The sequence below is a fragment of the Siniperca chuatsi genome, linkage group LG15, assembly GCF_020085105.1.
Source record: "Siniperca chuatsi isolate FFG_IHB_CAS linkage group LG15, ASM2008510v1, whole genome shotgun sequence".
NCBI classification, from domain to species: domain Eukaryota; kingdom Metazoa; phylum Chordata; class Actinopteri; order Centrarchiformes; family Sinipercidae; genus Siniperca; species Siniperca chuatsi.
Window position 1 is genome coordinate 14497205 of NC_058056.1, and position 25252 is coordinate 14522456.

Sequence of the window (25252 nt, forward strand, 5' to 3'; positions counted from 1 at the left end):
TGATGTGGACACAGTAAACCCTTAAAAATATTTGCATATTCACAGAACAGACACCGGACAGACATTTTGAATAGATAATTCACACTTTTTTGTGTGGAAAAACCATAACAGACACGAATCATCATTAAAAAGTCGAGTATTTCTAAAGTAAACATGCTCTATTTAAAAAATAAAAATGACCAGTCACTTGGTCTGTTTTGTTCATATTTTCGCCCAAAAGCGAAGGGGAGCACGGTATTTTGGAGCAGCACTTGGAGGCATCATTTCCTGGGAAAGTGGGAGGTGAATGTTGTCAACGTGACTGTCATCAAGTAACGTTAGAGGGGCAGAGAACAGCAGAGCAGTCGGTGCTCCGCTTATCTGTATCGTCGGGACTTTGGAAGTGGCCGGGGCGGGGGAGACGGGTAGCCAACCTCGGGATTCAGGGAAGATGGAAATAAGTCGTTCTTTTCGAATATCTTCTTTGTACGCTTTCATAGCTGTATTGTAACGTTCAGGACAACTTACCGTACATTGTGTTTTGTACCTTTTCCGTTTTGGAACCCACCAGCGTTAGCTAGCTTAGCAGCCAACGGCTGATACTGTCAGACACACAGGTACAGGGGAGGAGAGGAGGGGTTGGTGACAAAGGAAGGTGGCGAGGTAACGATGAACCGCTTTCGAAAGTGGCTGTATAAGCCCAAGGTAAGTTATCCTGGATCCACACGCCGTGTCAGCTCTGCAGTCAGTTATTTTTTATGCATAGCTTTGGAGATAGCTAGCAAAACAGCAGATCAGTTTGGCTCGCTAGCCTGATCTCTTCATTCTCTGCCACACATCTGCTAACGTTAGCCTGTGTTCCTGATGTTACACTGTATTAACCAGCAGCTATCTCTTTGTTGATGTTGATGCTTTTGTTTTCAAGCGCTAGTCAGGACTAACAATGCTACAGCCGGGCAATGTACATTGAATTATACTGATTAACTTAACTGCTGCCTTCAGCTGACATTGTCATTAATGTTTGGTATTGTTGAAGTGATTTTCTCTTCTTATTATAGTCACATAATCTCTGTAAAAACTTATTTTGCATTTAAGGGCTGCAGCCAATTATTATTTTCATTGTCTATTCATCTGGTGGTTATTTTCTCAATTAACTGATTAATCATTTTTTGTATAAAATGTCAGAAAATAGTAAAAAAAAAAAAAAAAAAGGCTATCACAATTTACATCACAATTTACTGAAGCCCAAGGTGACTTATGCACATTGCTTGTTTAATAGATATTTAATTTACTATCACATAAGACAGAAAAGCAGCAAAACCTCACAATTGGGAAGCTGGAACTAGGTGAAATGTTTTTCATTTAAGCTTGAAAAATGACTGAAATACTAATTGATTATCAAAATAATGAATATCAAAAATTGGCAATTATTTTTCTCAAATTGTTTAATTAAATGACTAATTGTTTCAACTCTGAAGCATTTGAATGGGTTTGATTTGTTTGTTGATTGTAGACATCACCCCAAACTGGATAAGTTGTTGTTAAAAGCAAAATGCATCAAATCAGCTGCTACTTGGGCCCATTACACACCATTTGTAGGCAAAATCATCACTTTCAGAGTGAGCTAGTAATGGATGTGCTGTGATTGTTTAAATCGAGCTCAGAGTGTGGAAACATGCCTGACACAGCAGATGAAGTATTGAAGGCTTGGTCGCATTGTTAAATGAACAGTTTAATATAAGCCAACTGCAGCACTTTTTAGGATGAATAAATGTGTATATTTCTCCAGGGAGGGAATTGTTGTGAACTTTTAGGTTTTAGGAGGAGAAATTGTAAACTACTGTACTTAATGTGACAACTTGTGAGTGCACAAAGCTGCATAAATCTGAGGCAAGTTGTCATTGATCAGTGTATAATTTTTTTTAGAGTAGCATTTAGAGTAACAAACCAAAACACATTTTTTGCCCAAGTTAGATTGAGAAACTCCTACCTGGTCTACTTCTACAGAATTCTGAGCTTTAGATGTCATATTTAACGTGGGTTTACAGCTGAGCCTATATGCGCTCATCACCTTGTCCCAATTACTCATATGCTCCTATGGAAAGTTTGCTATTTACTGGGAACACTGAGCAAATATTCCATTGAGAAGCACTTGGCGAAATGATGCACACCACTTGTACTACATGGTATTCTACTGCAGCCTCTTCTGGAGGATGGGTACAAAAAGGTTATTATTATCAACTGCAGAGCATTTATGTAAAAACATTATGGAATTAAAAAAATATTGAATTCCTTAAACTCAATTAAAAAATCTTGACTTTTGATAAAGAGGCTGATGGTGTAAAGTATTCTTCTCTAGTCCACACACCCAAGTCCAGAGCCAGTCGACAGACCTGTATAACATTTCAGTGTGTTTAATGCATGGCGGCCTTTCAGTATATTGGCATAATAGCTGCACATAAAAGGTTGACCTTGCATCATAACTGCTGTAGATTGTGAGTCTCAAAAGCAGATTTTTCTATTGATAGAAATAGAGTAAAACATACTGCAGAAAGCCTCTTAAACAAATTTGTGACTGTGGTGCAGTGCTGCGTTTCTTGGCATAGAAAATCACATTTTTTGCTTTACTCAAAAGGTTTGTCAACATGTATTTCCAATTGGCAGTATACGTTTATAAGTCAGTCTCTGGTAATAGAAGACAACTGAGTTTCCATATCAAACAATAACAGTAATTGGAGGTTTTGCAACAGTAATGTCAGACAGGGATAAAATCAAATGCCTGTGATCATATATTATCCACCTGCTCTTCACCACATACACACACCTGCGTCATTCCTCTTTTTTCTGTCTAACCATGTTTGCTGTCACAGCATTTATGTGGTTCATTGTTGGGGCTAGGCTTAAGTGTTGGGGTTCACCAGAGTATTGTCACATTCATGAATGACTACTGACTTTGAAGTACTGAGCTATTACATCAGTGCCTTTTCTGCTAAATCACGGTCATGCTAGGAATTACAGAATTACACATAAGTCTGTGGGTTTTAAATGACCAGTTCTGCCTCAAAGGAGTGAAGAGAAAAGTGCGAAAAACCTCGGCAGTTATGATAATCAGTATGAAAAGACAACAGTAATGAAAGGAGGGTTCAGATCACTTTATGCTCCTGCAACTGAACAGCAGCAAGCTAGCAAGTAGTTTGTCTTTTGCACAGAGAGAAAATATTTCTGTGGTAATTAAAATCCGTGCCCAACCCACATATTCTGGCATTTATAGTTGAACACCGCACAGTGTTGTCATTTTGCATCAACAGTAAGCTGTTTATTATTAAACTATGTTCTCCCAGAGACAGAAAAGTGTTGAATCAGCATGTTCCCTTGACTGAAGCAGAGCTATTGATATTTCCAGAGCTGCTCTTTACCTCCCAGATAAGTCCCACTGAGGAGGACTTTCTGTTGCCCCTGCTACACAATCCCTTCCCAGTGTGTTAGAGAGTAGTGTGCAGCTCTGTGCGGGACATAATGTACCCGTCTATACTGCCTGAGTCTGCCATCAAAGTGCCAACTTCTGGAAAAAAATGAATGTGTAAGAATGGTGTAAAAATTGTCCTGGTCTTCTGTAAGGCTGTGGGGGAAAGGCTCCAATAGTCACCCATAGCAAGGATAACCTTCTGTAAGGAGGTTTTTTTTTTACATTCCTTCTAGGCCTTTAAACTGTTTTAGTTGTTTTGTGTGTGAATGGTTAACCTTTATTTCCCAGAATATCTGCAAAGGAGATCTAACTACTTGTTCTAGGTATTTTGTGTTCTTTTATCTGACTGCTCATTGAACTTAGTGCATTCTGCAGTTAAAAGTTTTAGATAGGGAAAGAGGCTTTGGAGAGGGAGGGTGAAATAAGGGGAGAATTATTATAAATAAAAACATACAAATCTGCTTCATCACACATCCCCGCAGTCCCAAACAAAGACGAGACCTGGCTCAGGTTTCCGCACAGCCAAAATGGCCACTGTCTCCTCACCTCTCATTCATCAGCGGCAAACTTGCAGAGTGACTGATGGCAAGCAAGAGAGATGTCAAGAGGCTAAACCTGTACACACCCTCTGTAGGCTGTGTTCCTCTCTTGGTTGTTATTCCATCAGGCATTCAAGAGCTGACCTTCAGCTCCACACCAACTCATCTGTCAGTGTGACGGGCTCACAGCTCGCATCAGGCCGGGTGCACTCACCTCCATCTACAGGATGCTACTAATTTGCCTTTCATTCCCCCCTCTCCCCACCGGACAGTTTAGTGTGTGGGTAGCCGATACTTTCTGCACTCCTCATCGAAATGTCAAACAGATCAGATCAGTGTGTAACAATGTCGGCCGTTTGCAAGTGTATGAACATATGTAATGCTAATGCCTAATTACTTTGATAAGATCATCCAACATCTGACAGGTCATTCTTGAGAATTTGGATAAAATGCATCTTAATTTTAGAAAATTATAATTAATGGTCAGAAATCTTAACAGATTTGACCATAAGAAAAGTTCTCAGTTTATAAGTTGTTTTTCAGTGTAACTTCCTAATTTTACCTTCTGTTTCTCACAAATTTTATTAATTTCTTATGTAATTTTTATGGCAACGGTGTTATTTATTTATTAATTAATTAATTAATTAATTAATTAATTTAGTGTAGTACAAATATATCTTTGTTATCTTTAGTATATAGTAAAAGAAAAGACCAGTTTTGGCTTTTGGCTTATAAAACATGAAACTACAGTTAACAAGGTTTTCTCTTGGCAATCCATATGATTGCACTGCATTTGAAAGTAACAAGTTGTATTTCAGTGAAAAGGAAATATCTAGAAACATTCAATTCAATTTATTTATATAGCACCAATTCTAGACTGTACTCTTTATAATATTATTTACAGAGATCCAACAAATCCCACCATGAGCAAGCACTTGGTGACAGTGGCAAGGAAAAACTTCCTTTAAGAGGCAGAAACCTTGGCCAGAACCAGACTCAATGCCGTGTTAGGTTTTTGAGAGAGAGAGAGAGAGAGAGAGAGAGAGAGAGGTTTAGAGAGAAACATTAAATCCATAGTGGTAGTGGGCACAGTAACAAAGCCTGTACAATGTAATGTAACCCAATACAATAAGACAATAGTTAAGCAAATAATAATTTTCTTTATCAATTAAACTGCTGATTATTTTCTTGATTAATCAATCACGTATTCTATGACATGTCAGAACATGGTGAAAAATGCCCATCACAATTCCATACAGCCCAAGTTGGCATATTCAAATGTCTTCTTTTCTCCTAGCAACAGTCTAAAACTCAAATGCTATCCTAGAAGACTAAGAAAACCAGCAAAAAGTTTCATTTGATAAGCTAGAACCAATGATTTTTTGGCATTTATGTTTAAAAAATGACTTAAAAGATTAATCTACCATTAAAATTGTTGTTGGGCTAATAATTTCAGCTCTAAATAAAAGTTAAACCTATATATATTTAATGGTTTAAGGTGAAATCCCATAAAATTATCTGTTTTATATCTAGAACAGTGGCGTGAAATCATTTGTGCACATGTTAATGAAACACGACGAGGCATGTAAGTATTTACCATGGACATAAATCATTGTCAAGCAACCATAAAAGATGCTTTAGAGATGTTTGTCTACACTGTCAGAAAGAAAACCCAACATGTTGACAGCTGATGGTTTCGACAAAGCAACACATTTTTATTTATCATCCACTCAGGAGCCAGTTTTCCTTCTGTGCCAGCTGTGTGGGCCCTACTTAAAATGCATCAGTTGAATTTGATTTTGAAAGGAAATGTTCATCTATGAAGAGGTGGTTATGACACATGGTTAAAACAGCAGTAAAAGCTATATATGTCTAATTTAAAAAAAAAAAACTAAATGTGTGGAGATGGAGGCAGGGTCACCAGGGTTATGGATGACCATGAGGTTTTCTATTTGTAATGCTTTTTAAAAAAAAAAAATCTGTGACAGCACTGATGAAAACCCAAGACACATTTTCAGTAACCTTCCGGGCTAAGAAGTACATTTTGTTTGAAATTCACTGTATGTGGCTCATGGTGTTGTGTTCATGCTCATCTTTAAGTTGATACTCATAATACAGGTGATGATGATGAATTTTAAATACATTTTGTGTTTAGATTTTTTAATTGAGGTAGTTAGATAGGTAGGTTGTTTGTAATCATGTAACAAGCAATCAGTGTACAAAGGGGCTACAGACTAGATCTGAAACAATTAGTCGATTGACAGAAAATTAATTGGAAACAATTTTCATAGATGTTTTATATCATAGAGAATCGTAGAATTTGGTCTGTTCAGACAAAATATGTAATTTGAAGACATCACCTTTTGTTCAAAGAAATTGTGATTTTTCACTATTTTCTGACATTTTAGAGACCAACATTTTAGAGACTAAACTAAAATAATTGTCAGCCTCACTCTGCTTTAAGCTGATACCCATTAATTCTACAGCTGAATCAATTAGTTGGTTAATCGATTAGCTGGTTGACAGAAAAATAATCGGCAACTATTTTGATAATCAATTAATCAAAATATTTTGAGCATCTCAAATGTGAGGATTTGCTGCTTTTCTTAGCCTTATGTGATAATAAACTGAATATCTTTGAGTTTTGGACTGTTGATCGGATGATATCATCTTGGGCTTTAGAAAATTGCTTTGGGCATTCATTTTTTTTTACATTTTATAGGCCAATCGGTTAATCTAGAAAATAATTGGCAGGTTAATCGATTATGAAAATAATCGTTAGTTGGAGCCCTAATTAATTCAGTTTATACCTAATAATAAATTTAAAATTAATTAGAAGTTATTCTTGTCAATGTTAAGGTACTTTTCTCGAGTTAATATGCAAATACAAATCTAAAATTACAGACGAATACTTATGTATATTTTCATCAGAGTACCACTCCTTTTTGTTGGCAATATTTTGTCACGGTTGTCGAGATCTGGTGAATCACGGTGGTTGATTTCCTCAGTAATGATCGCTTCACTTCTACAGGGTATGACAGAACCAGATATAGTAGGTTCTGCTGTTGTTTACATGACTTATCTCACCCTCTTGTTTGCCCTTCATTTGTCATTTATCACTACCCTGGTTTGTTTGTGAATATTGCTAACATGCAAGCAGAAAACAGAGCAGGCAAAGCAATTAGGGTCTTGTCTTTGCAGAGTTGGTTCTGCACAGTTGGCACGGAGTCGATGGACCAGCAAACTGCTGAGCAGCGGCCAGCATGGCTTCATATTTATCCCAGTTTCTGGAGTTCTTTGTGGATGTCCCATTCTGCTTACCCACCAGCCATGCAGTAATTGATTTGGTGTCAGCTGCCGGGATTTAGAGAGCTGACCCTAGTGCAGATTGAGACAGGCCAGGCGATTGAAGGCCTTTTTAAATTCATTGCAGGATTGGGGAATCAGTGCCCACTGTCCGAGGTGTGAGGAAGCAATGATTGAAAGAAAATAGCTGTGGAAGAAGAGATAGATTTAAAGCTACCACAGATAATCAGCTAGTCCTGGCATCGACTGAGAGGCTGCACTCATTTTCTACACCTCGTTTCTTATTGGTAATAATTTGTACACTCTCGGATTTTAAATTCCTCTCTTAGTTGTCTGTGATGATAAACATAAAGCATGCACTCAAGGTGCCCTTTGTCTATATTGTGAGTCTGACTGTTCTAGGAAAAGCCAGAAAATGAAATGCCACCCTCCTACTCTGGGCTCTGTCTTAGCAGCAGGGAGAATGGGAGGGAGAGGAGGAGAACAGTAGGCCTGTATTTTTGGGATTAGATTTTGGCCTTGGTTACAGTTGGCAGGAGATAAGATGAGAGGATGTCGCTCTTTAGCAGCTCCAGTGTTTCTTCTTACTGGAATCTAGGGCTGGGATGATAAGAAATCCTGAAGAATTGACTAATTGAAACAATATTTTTGATAAACATTGATATTTTAACTCATATTTTAATGGAAAACTGTATGTTTTCAGTAGATGCATATTAAAATATGTCTGTGTTCTCATCCTGTAGTTTTCATGTGCCAGAGGGGAGAGACAAAAGTAAAGTCAGTAATGTCTGACATGAGGATGGGAGCAAGTGCCATCTTTTGAAAAAGGCAATAAAATTAAAGGTTGCAGCACTTTGGTCACGTTGTGACAAAGGATTTGCCTTATAGTGATATACAGTATTTTGTTAATTTGAAAAAACAATAATGATTGAAAGATGATATGAGTGACAGTGTTCATACCAAGTACTGCTAGGCAACATGCTTTGTTATAGGTAAAAACCTATTTGGAGAAGTGGAAAGATTACTGCTACTGGTTTATTATTTACGTATTTATAACTACTTATTTTGCTACTCTGCATTTAGGTTGAGATGTTAGTGGCGCAATTTCAGGTGCAATCCCAATTGCACAAGCATGTTGACATACATTTAATCTCCACAGACAGCAATCAAAGATGTGTGTTTGCACACACACACGTGCTGTTGCTGTCATTGTGTGTAACTTGGGACAGCCTGGGCAATGCAAGCTCTCATTCACTGTTCATAACAATGAAAGGTATGTGGACAGAATTTAGTCTCATTGAGTCATGCACATCACAACAGTCAAGAGGGGATGTGGGTCACAGTTGCACGGAGGAATCATGACAGTGCATAGGTGGGTTTGTTTGAGTTTTTATTGGTTCAGTAAAATTCTTAAATGTTAGGCATGGTGTTTTTATATAAATATGGGGGGCATGCATCTCCAATCTTCAGGACTCATACACTCCATGAAAAATGTCAAGTTGATTTTGTAAATCTAAAATTCACCTTCCCCTCTGTAGCCAGTGTAACAGCCAGTTCTGAATTGTATAACCAGATTATTTCTTGCATAAGAACATCCCTGTGGTTGTTGGAAGAGGGGTGTCACCACACTACCATCAGGGGATCCTGGACACGCCTTGTAGCCACCCAAATCCTCTGCGCCCCCTCTGTCACCACGGCCTGTCATGCTAAACCATGTGCCAGCCACATGCACAGGTCATTGCTTAGTTCAAATGCCAGATTAGGGCAGCCCAGACAAGCACACAGATTATGCCATCAGTCCAGATGGGCAGACCACTCTGAATATATTGAGTCAATGAACTGAGTTAAGTCCGTAGTCTGCTGTGGATCCAACTTTCAGCTGGTTAGTGCAGAAATACTCAGACGCAGTCTGTGATTAGTGCCATTGATTTAATTGCACATTTATTTAATAGAAAATCTGAGACCGTCTTAAAATGTGACCAGAAGAGAGTTGGAGTTTATGCCTGAAAGGTCATCAATAACTCGACTAGCTGCAGAAAACAACATAGAGGTGAGGAAAGAAATTCCTGATGCAAGCTGAACAAGAAAGGAATGACTCAACACAACAGAACCTCCTTCAGAACACTGCATTCTTAGAAAGTTTCTGCCAAACTTAATATAAATAATGGTTGAGGAATAATATAAATAATGGTCAAGAAAGTTTCCTTCTTTGTTACCAAAACGATTGGCTTGCTCTTGCCTGGGCTTTTATGCTGAGACCTGAATAATAAATAAGGTAATGAACTGTATCCGGCTGCTTTTTTGCCAGTCTGCCAACTGACTGAATGAAGCAGAGTGAACTGGTTTCCCCCCTACAATATTTACGTCTGATCCTTGGAAGGCAGTCAGAAGGCAGCAAATTGAGCCTGGAATAGAGTATGGAGGGCAGAGGCAAGGTTTCTCATAAGTCCCTTAAGTGGGCTCAATGTGCACGCACCGATGCTATAGACGTTCATGAAGCATTAGCCTGACGGCCTCCATCATCTGCACAGTCTGAATAGAAATGAAGCCCAGAATCAGCAGCTCAAGGAGAAAGCTGGCTGAGATAATGCTGATCATACAGCAGCAGGCAACTCTTGGTAACACGTTCCAATAAGAGTCACACTGTCATCGCCTGTTATTGATTTAATGTTAAGCAAAAGGGACAGAAATTTCACTGAGTCATAGTGAAATGACGTGATTGAGGGGGCTTAACAGTAATTGTCACTCTGGATGAAGTTGTGGGTGCCTAATAGTCTGAAATGATGGGTTTGTGAACGCAACGGATAGAGTTTTTGAGTAAACTCAAAGACAGGACAGCCAGGACAACTGACAGCAGGAGTATAACAGGAGAGTGGCACGCCACAGGGGACAAGAGCTAAATCTGCTGAATCATTTCCTCACTTACGCAAGGTAGAGCTGTCATTGGTGATGATGACACAGCTTGCAAGTTCAGGAGTCAGATCCCCAGATGTTCACACACTTACCTTTTTAAAACAATTTCAGTACTATTATAGGAAGATTATTGTTTTTCAGCTTCTTAAATTGATTGTTTTTTTTTTTGTTTTTTGTTTTTTTTTCTCAGTCTTGAGGTTTATAAAGTAGTTTTTACTCTATACTTATAAAGTAAATGTCAAGTCCAATACTTTACTCTGTGCCAATCTATGTTATGTAAGCAGATGAAAACCGGCACTTGTTTCAACAGACAGCTTGCCTTTTTTGCTTTTCAGTCTAACATCATCACTGACTCATAGTCCATGTAACAAGGTAAATATTACCATCCAAGGCTTTAGATTTGAATTTCATTCAAAGGATTTGTCTGTATTTCATGACTTGTATCGTCTCATCTCTCAGACTGCTCCCCTTATGGTAGCCCTGTTAATCAGAGCTGTTAACTGTGCTGAATTTCATTAGATGTTAAAGAAGCATTACTACTTTGACTTTTGCCATGACTTTTGTAATGTGTAAATCAGTTGCTAGGAAACATCTGTTGTGCTGTCCAGTCAAAATCAATCAACATATTTGTATTAAGTAGTTAGTTGTATTAATACAGTTTAGAATCAGTCGGAAATATCTGAATATGCTAACCTAACTGATGTTTTTGGTCGTTCAGTCTAACGTTATTGGCATAACGTTTGCAATTTTAGATATGTTGTTTTTGTGAAATGTAATTTTACTGCCTTACACAGTTAATAAACAATATTTTAATCAAGTGTTGTGTTGACCATAACCCATTACCTCTTCACTTTAGATGGAGTCATCTAGTTGCTTGTCAGTTCTGACTTAATCTTTTCATACCTTTTTTCTAATATTTATAAATGATCACCAAACTTTTAGACCAAGCAGCTCAAGTAGTGCTGCCTATCTAAAAGTAAATCAGCATGTCTTGAACATTCCCTGCCTTTGACTTTTCCCCCATGATGCAACGCTGCAGGAATGTTCCTTCTTGTGTGAGGAATGCAGCAGGAGGAGGCTTTAGGATGGCGTCTGTCTCAAATACTTCTTTTCTTCCTCCGTCAGCGTTGGCCAATATGCATCAGAAATCTCAAAATGAATGCCACAACTCTGTGGGTCGTGTTGTGCCTGTGCTGGAAAAAGGTCTTTCACTGTCTCCCACTCCTGTTTCCTGTTTGGTCATCATGACATTTGTATCATAGACTCACTCATTGTTGTGCAGTTGTGTAAAGTTCAAAGTCAAATGTGACTCCAGACTGGTGATATCATTGCTTTTCTCACTGTTCAGAAATTGAATTTGGATGTGAAGAGAAATACCTCATTTTACAGTGGATTTGTTTGCTTCCCTTCGTTTAATTAAGATTTCCTTTGTGATCATTTCCCATTACCCTATATATTCATAGAAACCCACTTAATTTTATTTCCTTTATAGTAATGCCAATGCATTGATGAATAATACTATTTACAGTTTTCTCTCTATGCTGATTATTTTTGTTTTGCTATAGTACTGTGGCTGTCTATTCACATTCTTCCCATACTTCAAGTATGTGACCTTGTTAAGAAAGAACACTTGAGATGAGTGTAAAACCCTTACTCTATTGTTTTAGTTTGGATTAGATACCATTTCTGCATTGCTCATCCAATTTATTCAGTAAACATGACATGGCAGAGATATCAAAATTCACACACATGATCAAAATGTGCTGGGATATTATAGGTTTTGCTCTGTGGGACAAACTGGGTTTTATTTTGGCAAGTATCTGCTCCACTGAAGTGTCCTTGAGCAAGAAAATAAATGCCAATCTGCTCTAATCCAGTGCTGCTCTTCTGTAATTCACCCTACTGTAGCTCTGAATATTGCACATGAAAGGACCATATTAGTTACTAAATTACAAATTATCCTTCTTGCAACTGCATTACCACCCAATCAATATGACTTTGACAAAAAATAAAGGTCAAAAATTGTCAAAATATAGCCCTCCCCAAGTTTATTAGGACATATCTCAGTCCTCCAAATAACCTTTTAAAACATTCAAAATATGTTTTCCCCCTCACAGTAATAATGCGACAAGTACCCCAGCTGTAGGTTATATCTCTGTGTTCTCTCCTTGCTGTTTGTTTCATTATTAATGAGAGAGAGTGAGGGAACAGCACCATGTATCATATTCAGAGAGAGAAGCGAGGGCCCACGGGGAGAGCATCACGCAACAGGAAGCACTGCAAACTTAAGGGAAAAGGTCCTGTGAGAGGTTTCAGTAAATACCAGTATTCACTTTGACTTCATGAAAAACACTTCCAGACAGTCGATGCATTGCAGGCAAACAAGCCTGTTTACGGGTCTCCCATCTTCCAATCTGCACAGTCATGCTGTCCTTTTAAGCTCCTGTACCATCATTGGGTCTATGTGGTTTGTGATGATGCACGTTGGCATGTGGTCGCCATCTTCAAAACCATTAACCTTTTGATCAACGTGAGCCCTACCCAGGATGTGCGTGTGTGAGTGCATGCAGTGTTTGTTGGTGTTGTGATTTAAAAAATGGTAGCCCTATCTTTATTATCCTGTAAAATTTTAATTGCAATTATTATTTCATTTTGGGTAGGTCTAAGCAATACAAATGATCACTTGTTGTGTTTACGCTTTTTGTGCATCAATGTCTCTTCCCTACCTTGTGTGTTGTGGCTGTAGGTGCGCTTCACCCAGCAGCGCAGTGATTTGCTGCGCTGTGCTGTCTCCCCACACACACACACTCTGAGGGGAGCATGGTGGGAGATAATGACATAAATCCTCTACCAGGGCCAGGCACTCTAATTACACCTACTACTTCATGGGGGCGTTCACACCATATTAACCTTTGTTAACTCCTCTTGTCAGAATTAATGCCATTTTTTATCATTAACTTTCCCATACTTGTTGAAAATTTGTTTATGTATGAATGTGTATTCGAATAAACCCATGTCTTGTGTTCACCAGAATACCTTGGCAATTGGAAGAGCAATGTGTTGTTAAGCTGGCCTATACAATGCCCTACTTACCTGATTTTATTTTTGTCCCTACAGATCGGCAGCATGTTGATGTATTATGCTGCCTTCATATTTGTGCTGTATTGCCTTGACTTGACTACTCCCTCTACATCACTCTATCTCTTTCTCTCTCAGTTTCGTGGTTTATTTGCATGAGATTAGGGTTTATATCCCCAAACCAGATCTTGACTAAAAGAGTTAGATTCACTGCTGGATATGTACAAATGGAGTGGGTGAAACTCTGCTGACTTAAATACTCCACCTGTTAACACCAAAGTGCTGTAACCTGGAGACTTGCTGAACATAATACGTAATTTGTGTGTTGACAGTTAGAAAACAGAGACTGGAGACTGCAGCTATCCATACCGGATACTGTATTTCTCTCGTGCAGAGCTCTAAACAGTGTACATCTTAATTCCCCCAAGCACTACCCATGGAAACTAGTGTAATGAATGAACACAGGTCCTTACTTACTACTAGACCTAATGGTCAAAATAGAGCAGATCAAGAGTGATATTCCTCTATCTGTATTGTTGCTGAATTTCCTCTATTCATGACATCAGATACTAAATTTTGCAGCTGAAATTAATAATTAACACACCTTATGAGACCAACAAGCAGGTTTTGGGAAATGGGGAGTTTATTCCACAGTTTAGTAAAACGTGAGATTCTGTCCCAGTCATTCCCTTATAACAGAAAAACATAGCATGTTGTCTCTAGACTTCCAAGTTATCCTGGCTTGGCCTGGCCTGTACAATGTTTAGAGTCAAATAAAAGTCTTGTTTGCTTTGATATTCAGTAATTTCCTCTGTAAATATTGTGTTGTTTTGAGATGTAAGGTTGGATCCCATGATTTCACGGCTGTTGGCGCTCTGATATTTGTGTTAAGAACCAGTTAGTAAAGGACAGTCAACATTTTTGTACCGCAGGGCTTTGCTGTGATGGAAGTAACGTTCATTAAATCAAAGATTTGCCTATGATGTTTGGTAATCAGTGGATGTTGGCAGAGTAACGTTCATCAACCAAAGCTCTCATGAAGCATTAAGTGACTGTTTTTTAAGAAAACCTTGGGCTTTAGGAAATTGTGATGGGCATTTTTCACCATTTTCTGACATTTTATAGACCAGAATAATCGATTAATTGAGAACATAATGAAAACTAATGTACTTTGTGGTATAAGATGTTAAGAAATAACACAGTCAATGAACAAGCAGGCACCCATATGAACTCAATCACACTAAACATAGAGAGGGTCTTGAATATTTTCAAGCACAGTAATTTTAATTTATAACCTTTTGTGTTGTTTTTAAAATTCTGAGCATTGCTTCGTCCGTATTGTTTCTCATAAACAGCTTTACCAGTATTGAAAATGAACTCCTTGTGTCTCTATTGTGTTTCTGTGCAGAGGACGGACCCTCAGCTCCTGGCCCAGTTCTACTACGCTGATGAAGAGCTGAACCAGGTGGCCACTGAGCTGGATGGCCTTGACGGCAGAAAGGACCCTCAGAGATGTACCCTGCTGGTCAACCAGTTCCGCTCTTGTCAGGTCAGCAGAGAGAAACCAAGAAAGTCACCATCTTTCTGTGCCTTTCATTTCACTACGGATGAATTTCAGTCAGTTCTATTTGAATTATCATTGATATTTCATTCACTAATTATATATAATACATGAAAATAGCCCTTACGTGGAGTAAAGGTGGAATAGGTTCACAATTTTTCAGGTCTGTCTTAAAATAATAGTCAGATGCCCATATGAACATTGAAACAGGTTTTGCTTGCTGTAATCTTTCCTCCTTTTCATACTGGCCATTAAGATATCCCTTCCTAATGGACTTTCAATGGCAGTGATGGGGTACAAAATCCACAGTCCTCATTTTGTGCAAAAATATATTCAAAAGTTTATCCGAAGCTACTATGAGGCTTGTGACCATATCCGTAAAATTAACCCCAGGCTTGGATTTGACTCCGAGCCACAAATTCTTATGTTTATTCTAGATTCTTTTCATTCACAAAATCCCCTGGCTGGACCTTGGTTTGGCCTGGAAGCTAAAAATAGACAACACCCTTATCACCCCTTTCTGGATTCAGGCGTGGTGATATGACTGTTGCCTTACCAAACATTGGTTGGTCGGGTTCTTATATCAAGCAGTTTTGCTGATAAGATGAGATAAGCAGACTTTGTTTGGACTGCACTGTGTGTCATGTGGGTTATTAGTAAATGGTTACAAGAGCAGATTCTTTGGTAAGAGGCATTTTATTAATGTTTCATTAAAGTAGTCATGTTCTGACAAGAATTGGTTCAGAAATTTGACTCTTTTTATCTCTCTTTTTTTACTCTATGCAAAAACTGCTGAATGAAACACAAACTGAGAATCTTAAGATGTAAATGTACGGCCAGTTATTGTGTGTGGTGATACAGGTTATTGTTTCAGGTCTTTATCTGGTCAGGGCTGAGAGGAGCTTAGAAGGTGATGCTGTGCGCGAGTGATGGCTGCCATGCTGCATCATGCTGAGAGAACTGCAGGTGGTGGAGGGAGGTCATCATCTGGCCCGTTGTGCCTTAGCCTCCCCCCACCACCACAGCACACAGGGGAGAACCACTTAATAAGGTCATCACTTGATCCCCAACTGTTCTGTCTCTTTCCCCTCCGACCTTCCCTTTGCCTAACTGTCACCTTGTTTTTCTTTGGTATTTCTTTGCAACTTCTTTCTCTTTTCATTGTTCTGATGCTCTTCTTCCTCTTTCTTACTTTCTTATTCTCTCTCTTTTAAAAAAAAATAATTTCCATCACCCCAAATTGATCAAGCTGAGGCTTTTCAACAGTTGTGAATGACTCGCTCTTGTTAGGATGTGTCCGTACCTCAAATTAGTCTCTGATTTTCTCACCCTACAAGTTGAAGTGAAAATGTTTAGTGGCAAACTCTCAGCGCTTGTATGTTCAGAGAGGAGTCTTTTCAGTGGCGCCCCTCCTGAAGGGTTTTGGAGAATGAATAAGGCAGCATGATACCCAACAGCAACAAGGCCCCCATAGAAGGCAAATGCACTCAAGCCAAAATATGCACTTGAACCTGCCACTGCAGCTATCGGCTCTTATTCATGGGCCTCTGTAGGGGTTGCTGGCATGCTGTTCATATTATGTTGGCACGTCTGTTATTACAGTGTGGCGTGCTGGAACAGGCGTGCGAGATGGACAAAGATTGAGTTAGATAGCATACACAAGAGACAGAGGAAGAGAGAGGGTCAGAAATAGATGGTGAAAAGAGTGACACATAGGCTGAAAAAAAAAAAGGATTGAAGCCATTCTTTTGTGACTTTGGTGTGTCAGGTGTCACTCCAGAGTCACTACCTCCTGGATGATTTGAAACCAACAGTAGTGAAGGTTATCACCGGTGTCCCCTGCTGGGAGACGCTCACAGACAGTGGGGTGGTACTCAGACCGGGCTCACACATACACAGCACACAGCACACAACCATAAAGGAATCAGTGGTTAAGCTCTCCTTCTCAAAGCTTTTTAATCTTTCTCCTCGAGGCGAGCAGAGAAGACGCAGTGCTGTGCCTGACAAGATTACAGTGCACAGTGCAGCTGCAGTTGAGTGAAAGACTCATTGTAAGTCATTGTTATGGCCGTTGTACATGCCAGCGGCACATAAGCTCTTGATTAGCTCTTGCTGTGTGTGACACTGCATTTTCACTGCTGGAATTATGGGCTTTAGTTTAGTGTTTTTATTGAAGGAGAATGTAGCTGCGAGGGCCCTAATGGTCTCATTTGCTTGTCAAATTGTTTTCATTCACTTCCTAATCAATGGTCTTTAAACACTGCAATACAATGGCCTTCTTGAAAGAGGTGAAGCTTGGATTATTAACCAACATTAGTTAATCAAAGTAAACCCTGAGAAAACTGCTTTTCAGGAACAGATTTCTACTCACTAATTTGTATCCCTCCAACTAGTTTGTTCAATTTTGTTTTCTGTCCCTCTTGTGCTCATCTGCAGGACAATGTGTTGAACATTATCAATCAGATCATGGATGAATGTATCCCCAGTGACCGGGCCAACAGAGACTTCTGTGTCAAGTTCCCAGAGGAGATTCGTCATGACAACTTGGCAGGGCAGCTGTGGTTTGGGGCTGAGGTAGTGTATTCCCTCCAGCATCAGTCTGAAGAGGAAAACAACCTTGCAGAAGTCCTACACACGTGCATAAATATACTGTATTTCATTTTTGCAATTGTGGTGTTTTTTGATCGTTAAGCGTGCCATCTCAGTTTCTCAGTTTAATCTTCTGTACGAGGCAAGATCATTTATGATATACGTGTTCCTGTGTAGTGTTTGGCTGCTGGCTCCATCATCATGAACAGGGAGATAGAGAGTATAGCAATGAGACCCCTGGCTAAGGACCTTACTCGCAGCCTGGAGGAGGTGCGTAACATCACCAGAGACCAGGCCCTGAGAGACCTTAACTTGTACACGGACCGCATGAAGGACGCATTGCGACATTTCGACAGCCTTTTTGCTGAGTTTGAGCTCAGGTAAATGAAGGACCAGACATTATTGGCAATTGTAGCAACAAGACTAATCCACATTTCTCAACCTCTCAAGGATTTTTTGGTGCAAGTTTGCCAAAAACATTCAACAAAGGTGTAAATGACATTACATTCCACTTTCTTTTTCTTCCATTGCCAGTTATGTGTCAGCCATGGTGCCTGTGAAGTCTCCCAAAGAATACTATGTACAGCAGGACGTGATTGTGCTCTTCTGTGAGACTGTGGAGAGGTGAGTTTACAGAGGAACAAACATTTGAAATATTTACATCCTATAGAGTACTGCTGACTTCATCTGGAATTTACCAGAATCTAAATATGTGGAGATAATATGTGGTAAATTTTTTTTATTGTGTTTTCCCCTGTGCTGTTGTCTCAGGGCCCTGAAGCTGGGCTATCTTACACAAGACATGATCGATGACTATGAACCCGCACTGATGTTTACAATTCCCAGACTAGCCATTGTGTGGTAAGTGTTGCCTGTCCTCTCCATTCTTCCACCCACTTCTTTGTTTTCTATTCTCTCCCGCCCTCTCACAGAATTTTAAACATATTTTTTAGTGGGCTGGTTGTGTATTCAGAGGGGCCTCTCAACCTAGACAGAAAATCAGAGGACATGTCTGAACTCTTCCGTCCTTTTCGCACTTTATTGAAGAAAATCAGGTACAGTCTTCAACATATTATAAAAATTATTATTATTTATTTTTCTAAATGATTTTTTCCCCTCCATCAATATGTTACAATGATGTTTTTGCAGAGACCTGCTGCAGACCCTGACTGAGGAGGAGTTGATTACACTGGAGAGGAACCTGTGTATCTCTCAGGACGGGGAGTTGTCCACAGACCAGGGGCTGGCCACAAACAGCTTACCAGCTCCAATCCAAGAGAATCACTCATCCTGCAGCCCTGCTAATGACACCTTCAAGGGGGAGAGTGAGGGGGAGCAGGAGAATCTGTCTCTGTTTGTCTGTCCCAGCCAGGAGGAGGAGCCGGCGGAAGTGGAAAAGGGCTGGGAGGAGGAGCAGGAGCAGGGCCTGCTCTGTGAGGAGGCAGAGGAGGCTGAGTTGGCCTGCTCCATGCAGTACGATGAGGAGGAACTGGAGCAGCTCAACATGATGGTGTATCGCGTGGGAGACGAGATGTCCACCTTGCTGTCGCCTCCCAGCCAGGGTCAGTCCCCAGCAAACCATCCCCACAGAGGAGAGGCAGGAGGCTCCAGTGGGGCTTCCAGCACTGAGGCCTCTCCCCGCAGGCTCCTGGTGGGCCAGGGTAGGACAGGCATCTACGTAGAGGAGGACAGGGTCTTCCTCATGGACGACCTGGACGCAGCAGGAGACAGCATCACCAGCATCTCAAGAGAGGCCTGTAGTTGTGTTGCCTCTCCTTCTAAAGCACCAGAGTCTGTTTGTCCTGTGCAGCACAAACCGGGACCACGGCCAGACTCTACCAGGAACGGCTGGTACTCTGAGGCCCAGTCAGAGCAGCCATGCCCGCAGCCACGCAGCCAGAACACACACTGTCCTAATGCAAAGCGCCCTCCTTGCACTTCCGCTCCTGGCTCTGAACCACTGCCTTACACCAACGGGTGGGAGATGGGTTTGGAGGGGACAGCGTCTGAAACAGCAGAGGTCATCGCCCACCGTATGGGTGGGATGAAGCTGTCTGCCACGGTCATCTTCAACCCTCGCTCACCCAGCTTGACGGAGCTGGCTGTTGACAAGCTGCTGCTGCCGCGGCCCGCTTCCTCTGAGATTGAGCCCTGCAGCCCCCTGGTGGCCACTCACTGCCTGCTCAACTCCTGTGTCTGCTGTGGGAGCTGTGAGGATGGCCATGAGGATGCCATCACCACAGAGACCAATGGACTCGGGTTAGGCCTCGCCCTGGGATTGGACAAACACTGTAAGACCGCAGCCCCCAGCACTGTCATCCAGTCTTCTGCTTGCCGGCTGCCCCCACGAGGTCACGAGCCTCACAGTAAGGGTGAGCTCGCCCAGTTGACTCCCCCTTCTTCCCGCTGCTCTGCAGAGATCCTGGAAGAGGATTCAAACTCCCAACTCTGTGAGAAGTGCCTGGTGGTGGCTCCGGGGCCTGGGCATCACGCTCAGGACTGTGGCTCCAGTGGAGGGGATGGACCCTCCCCATGCAGACACCATCTGGGGACTGAAAAGAGGCAGCAGGCTAGTGGAGGCCATCAGAGGGACAAGGAGATGGATAAGGACAAGCCAGGAACTAAAGACATGAAGAGGGACACCAAAGAGGAAAGCAGGAGGAGCTCTAGGTGCGTTGTCATTGTTATGACTAATTTTACTAGCTTTTTGATTTATATTGGAGTAATCTGTTTTCTTTGGGGGAGGTATGACCTCGACACAATCTTATATCAACACAAATATCTGTTTAATTTCACCATATTTCATCATATATTTTGAATTATTATGTTGCTTTCATCCATTGTTTCTGATTCTGCACTTTGCCTTATGTTGCCTTAATTATATACCTATGTGTTTTTACCATTGTGTTTGTTCTGTACTTCTTTTCTTTTTCTTTTTTTTCACTCTTTATTGGGTTGTTTTTTAGTTTTCAGAACTCTCCCCTCAGCTCTGTGTCAGGTAGTGACTGTGAGAGTGTGTCGGTCACCACATGTAGTCTGACAAGCAGTGCATACACTCCCAGGTAACTAAGCACTCATGAAAGGGTGTGTCACTGTCATATGTTTGTGTTTTTTTCCTGCCCACGCTCTGATAGTAACCTGTAAAGTCCTTGTGTGATAGATGAAAAGATTGCTTGGTTAATTTCCAGTCTTTATGCCATCCCTTGTTCACATTCAGCAATTGACTGAAGTGTCAGTCACTCCTTCCCGTATGGACTACAGGTGACGGCATTAATTTGCCTCCTGGCTGAGACTGTAGGTTTATTTAGACTGATGTTGGAATATTGTTGTCCAGTATATTCAATGATAACAGCAAATACCTGGCAATTTGTAATGTTTATAAAATAAGTGGAGAAATATGTAGAGAGTGGATTTGTTTTCTTTTCATCCTTCATTTTATATGCTTCATTTGTCATTTTCAATTTAAGGATTAAAATATATAATGGATAAAATATGAATTGAATGTGTAAATTGAGAGTTCGGAAAGAAATAATAATGATCTTGCCCTGTCGCTCTTCGCTCCCTCCAGCCCTGTCAGCAGTCTGACCCCCAGCTCGGGGATGTCAGAAGACCTGGACCATCAGGAGATCCAGCTGGCCCTGCAAGTTGCCAAGATGGCTGCCAGGAACAAGATCCGATCACGCTTCCACAGCAGCAGCGACCTCATCCACCGTCTCTTTGTTTGTATATCAGGTAAAAGCTCTCACTCTGTACGTCGCCCTCCCTCTATCTCTTTGTCTCTCGTGCTGATATCCATCACGTGTTCTGGTGTGATACAGGTGTTGCTGATCAGCTGCAGACCAACTATGCTAGTGACCTTCGCAGCATCCTCAAGACTCTGTTTGAAGTCATGGCAACCAAGTGTGAGCAGGGAGACAACGATAAGCAAAAGAAAGGTGAGGAACATGTCTTGGATATACAATATGTTACGGTACATTGTCTTTCCCTTATTAGTAAAATACAGACAGAATCAAAACCACCTTAGTGCAACAAAAAAATGGCCCTGTTTTTTATTGGCACAGATTCTGCACACAAACTTCATTGGACATATTGCTAAAAATATTAAATCTGCTTGTAAAGATTTAATATTTGTCTATAAACTTATGTTCATTGCCATTGTTAAAGCGGCTATAATTGATACTTTTATAATAGCGATGTATCAAATGACAAAGGGGTCGCTTTTAGTGATGAGCCTACAGAGAATTATCACCTGAATCTGCAGCTACCCTCAGCTTTATGGAGCTTTATAGTGAGTTTCAGCTCATTGTTTAGCTGTCTGTTCACAACTTTACTGTTTTGGTTCACTCACTGCTCTCATAGCGCTGTTTTTGGCTGAAGCAGGCAGCTGTTTTAAGTGGGGGAAAAAAAGCCCTAAAAACCCACTGTACACTACCTGCTCAGCACCAAACAGTAGAGAGACACAATTAGCGATAAGCTAGTGAACATAGTGGAGCATTTAGGAGATGGTAGAGACCAAAAAAAAAACACTAAAAGAGAGTGAATATTGGACTTACATTTAGGTGACCATAAACACACTTCAGATGAATAATAATGTTATGTTATAATGTCATCCATACTTTTAACATATATCACTTGACTGCTGTAATGCCTTTTCACCTGCCTCAGCTAGTCTGCACCACATTGTCTCTAACGTGTGCATAACTCTTTTTAACACAAACAACAATCAATCACACACTACACCAGTTTTAGTTTCTTCTATGGTGTCCAGCAGGTCCTGTTCTGCGTAGTGCAGTGCTGGAGGACTGTGCTCTCTGTCAGGAGACCATTTCCTCATCTGAATTGGCAGCCAAGGCCCGGGAGGGCCACTTCGAAGGTAAGCAAATCCTCAGAGTTTTGTTAAAATTTCAGCCAGTTCCTTTTCCCCCTTTTCTCTGTATCAGACGTACTGATGGTCACAGGCCTAGTTTGTGTTAACTGTTTCTCATTGGCTCTGTGTAGACCCTCCGGACTGGGTCCCTGATGAAGCCTGCAACTCCTGCATTGCCTGCAAAGCTCCCTTCACTGTCATCCGCAGGAAGCATCACTGTAGAAGCTGTGGAAAGGTATGATGACTCAGTCTGAGGGAGCCCAGGTGGCAGAATTCTCACTTTAATATGTAGCTGATCAAACTGATGTCTCATACATTGTGTGTCGTCATCATATGGATAGTAACTCACTCATACATTACTGTGTCATTTCAGATCTTCTGCTCTCGCTGCTCCTCCCATTCTGCTCCTTTGCCCCGATATGGCCAGATGAAGCCTGTCAGGGTTTGCACACACTGCTACATGTTTCATGTCACGCCCTTCTACAGTGACAAGGCCAGCATCTGACCCCAGATCATCACCGAAAGCACACAGTCCGCCATAACAAGAGCATATGCAACGGACAGATCCAAGGCTGTGTACAAAGCAAATGCCACACTGCTCTGTTAAACTTAATGGTCGCCATCGTACCTGCTAAGCAAGGCTTCAGAGCAGAGAGACGAGACACGCAGCCACGAGTGATGTTTCGATCTGTTTCTGTTGCTTCTGAGAGACTGGAGCATCACCGGGAACCAAAGGGTTTGATTTCAGTGCCCAGCCAACACACACAAATGATTCACAAATGCCTGTCTGACTATAGAAGTGCAAAAGGGAGAGGGGATAAACAGGCAATAACAGATTTTGACATTTGGCATTGTGCAACAATCCTCTGTAGCAGTTTGCAGCACAAAATCAGAACAGGCCACCTTGATTGTTTTGTTGTGTTAATTGTAAATGAAAGGACTTGTGACATATTTTCCTATGATTTAGCGAGCTTCCTACATTTGTGCCAGAGCTCCCACGGGACTCGGATTACTCAAAAGAATGTAAGTCACGATAACCATGTAAATAAGGCTAATCTGGTAATAGCTACACTACAATGTCTTCAGTAAATGGTTGCTATTTATATGGGAACTGGAAAGCAATCTTCACTAGGCTACCACTCCCACTAAAGCAAAAATGAAAAACAGACAGCTTTTATATTGAGATTCCTTCATGCTTTTAATGCCAATGAATGTGTAATTCTGTATCACTTTGTGAAATGTGCTCTAGGTTCCAACAAGTTTGATCGTTCACCTCTTGATGGCAAAGGGCTGTGCCCCTTGCTTTTACAGTTGCACCATGGCATGTTTAGTTTTCTCTGGGGACTCCGCTGCACACTGAGATGGATAAAAGGGATTCATTAGTCATCACCGTCAGGGCTTGAAGGCCCCCTAGTGGAGAGTTGGCCTGTCTTTGCTCAGTGCTCTCATCACCTTGTTGTGTACAATTTGTTCTGAATCAGAGGCCTTCTCAGGTGCTGGCCTACAGACTACAGGCCAGTTATTGCCCATTGATTTCTCTTCCTCACGCTCGATATAGTGCAATATTGTGACTACTAACTGCAATGGTCCTGCACATTTTAGAGACAACCCTTTGCTATTTAAATTGTAGCCATTTCTGAAGAGAGAAGGTATATACTAAATTATTTCCATCTTTGGCTCTGGTGGTACTGTCGGACAGGAACAGTTATTTTGTTCCCAGACTGACATCATTTGCACCTGACTTCCTTTCTGCTCTTTGATCTGCATCCACTGCAATGAGTATCTTCCATGCTTATTATATATTAGTTTGTACATCTGAATGGTCTGAAGTGGCCAATCTACAAATATGGACCTCTGAGCGACATGGATGAAATATCACATTATGTCCATTCTGCTCTGACGTGAAGCAGTTTCTCAGGCATTACATAATCAAAATCACTCACTACTGTTGGATCAATCTTATTTTCATCAAAGAACATATAAACTCACTTTTAAAAGGTATGTGTTTTTTCTTTTATAAAGAACAAAAACAATGTATGACGCTATAATTACTTTTATGTAAAATACAAGGAGTCATGCAGTAATTAAAGGGCGGGATATATTATTATTGTTTCAGAGCTTCATCTTATTTTGTAAAATTCCAGGACATTTCCATGATAAGAGCTGTGTGAAATATTCAACAAACAAATAATGTTATATAGTTTTAAATGCGATGTATATTGAAATAAATTACTTTTTCCTGTTTAAAAATGGTGACTGATAACCGTTGAGTTTCTACTTTGAAATGTGTCAATAGATTTGTGTCCTGGATTGATCAACGTACTGTCCGTTATAGTCCAATAAGCGAAAAGAGCCTGGCCCTGCCCCCTTAATTTGTAATGTCATGTACAGCTCCACAGGCTATGAAGTTGAATGAAATCCAAGTCATCAATATTGTGGTTTTGAGAAGTGTAACTCCCAGATTTTGACTGTTTTTACAAACTGATTTGTAATCTTTTAAGAGACACAGAACACTGAGTTGGTTGAAAATTGTAATAGTTGAGTATCTTTTTGATTTCAATAATGACTGACTGTATATTCTCCAAAGATGCTCATTTACAGCCTGGGGCTATATTAGTTACTATTTGTCAGTTTTCCCCCTGCCACTTGAGTAGGCAGTGTGGGCCTACTCATCAGATGAGCAATACCCTGCTTAACTAAATTTCTGAGTTTTGTGGAGAGTTGGAGTGACTCATCATTAGTGCTTCAGATTTTTCCACATAGTTGAAGGGGCACGCTCACCGATTTACACAGAAAGATCAGTTTACTTGTCATGAATAACCACATCAGCCTGTGAAAACTGTACTCTGTGGTTCTGGAGGGAGCTTTCTAAAGAAACCTTCTAAACAAAGTTTGTGTTACAAAATGGGGGCATGGAGTTTGAAGGATGTGAGTCTCTACCAGACATGGACGGT

The 25252-nt window shown here is 40.7% G+C and overlaps 1 protein-coding gene across 4 annotated transcripts; it reads left to right on the forward strand.

The window, feature by feature from the left end:
* Nucleotides 1–296: 296 nt before the first annotated feature.
* Nucleotides 297–24548, forward strand: zfyve28 (zinc finger, FYVE domain containing 28). Of its 4 annotated transcripts, none has more exons than XM_044166539.1 (14): nt 297–684; nt 14690–14830; nt 17279–17416; nt 17609–17811; nt 17966–18055; nt 18203–18292; nt 18385–18486; nt 18581–20101; nt 20398–20493; nt 21000–21163; nt 21250–21366; nt 22200–22304; nt 22430–22533; nt 22672–24548. In XM_044166539.1, exons 1-14 carry the CDS (start codon nt 649–651, stop codon nt 22801–22803), a joined length of 3039 nt encoding a protein of 1012 aa, XP_044022474.1. In that variant the 5' UTR covers nt 297–648; the 3' UTR covers nt 22804–24548. The 4 variants fall into 4 exon arrangements, with proteins under 4 accessions (XP_044022474.1, XP_044022477.1, XP_044022475.1 ...); XM_044166540.1 differs by having other exon boundaries at nt 298–684; nt 22203–22304; XM_044166543.1 differs by lacking the exon at nt 297–684 and adding an exon at nt 15717–15893 and having other exon boundaries at nt 14695–14830.
* The last annotated feature ends 704 nt before the right edge of the window (nt 24549–25252 follow it).

Coding starts and splice junctions, on each gene's coding strand:
- zfyve28 (XM_044166539.1), top strand. CDS start 649: ATGAACCGCTTTCGAAAGTGGCTGTATAAGCCCAAG. Junction 685..14,689: donor AGTGGCTGTATAAGCCCAAG/GTAAGTTATCCT, acceptor GTTTCTGTGCAG/AGGACGGACCCTCAGCTCCT. Junction 18,056..18,202: donor TTCTGTGAGACTGTGGAGAG/GTGAGTTTACAG, acceptor CTGTTGTCTCAG/GGCCCTGAAGCTGGGCTATC.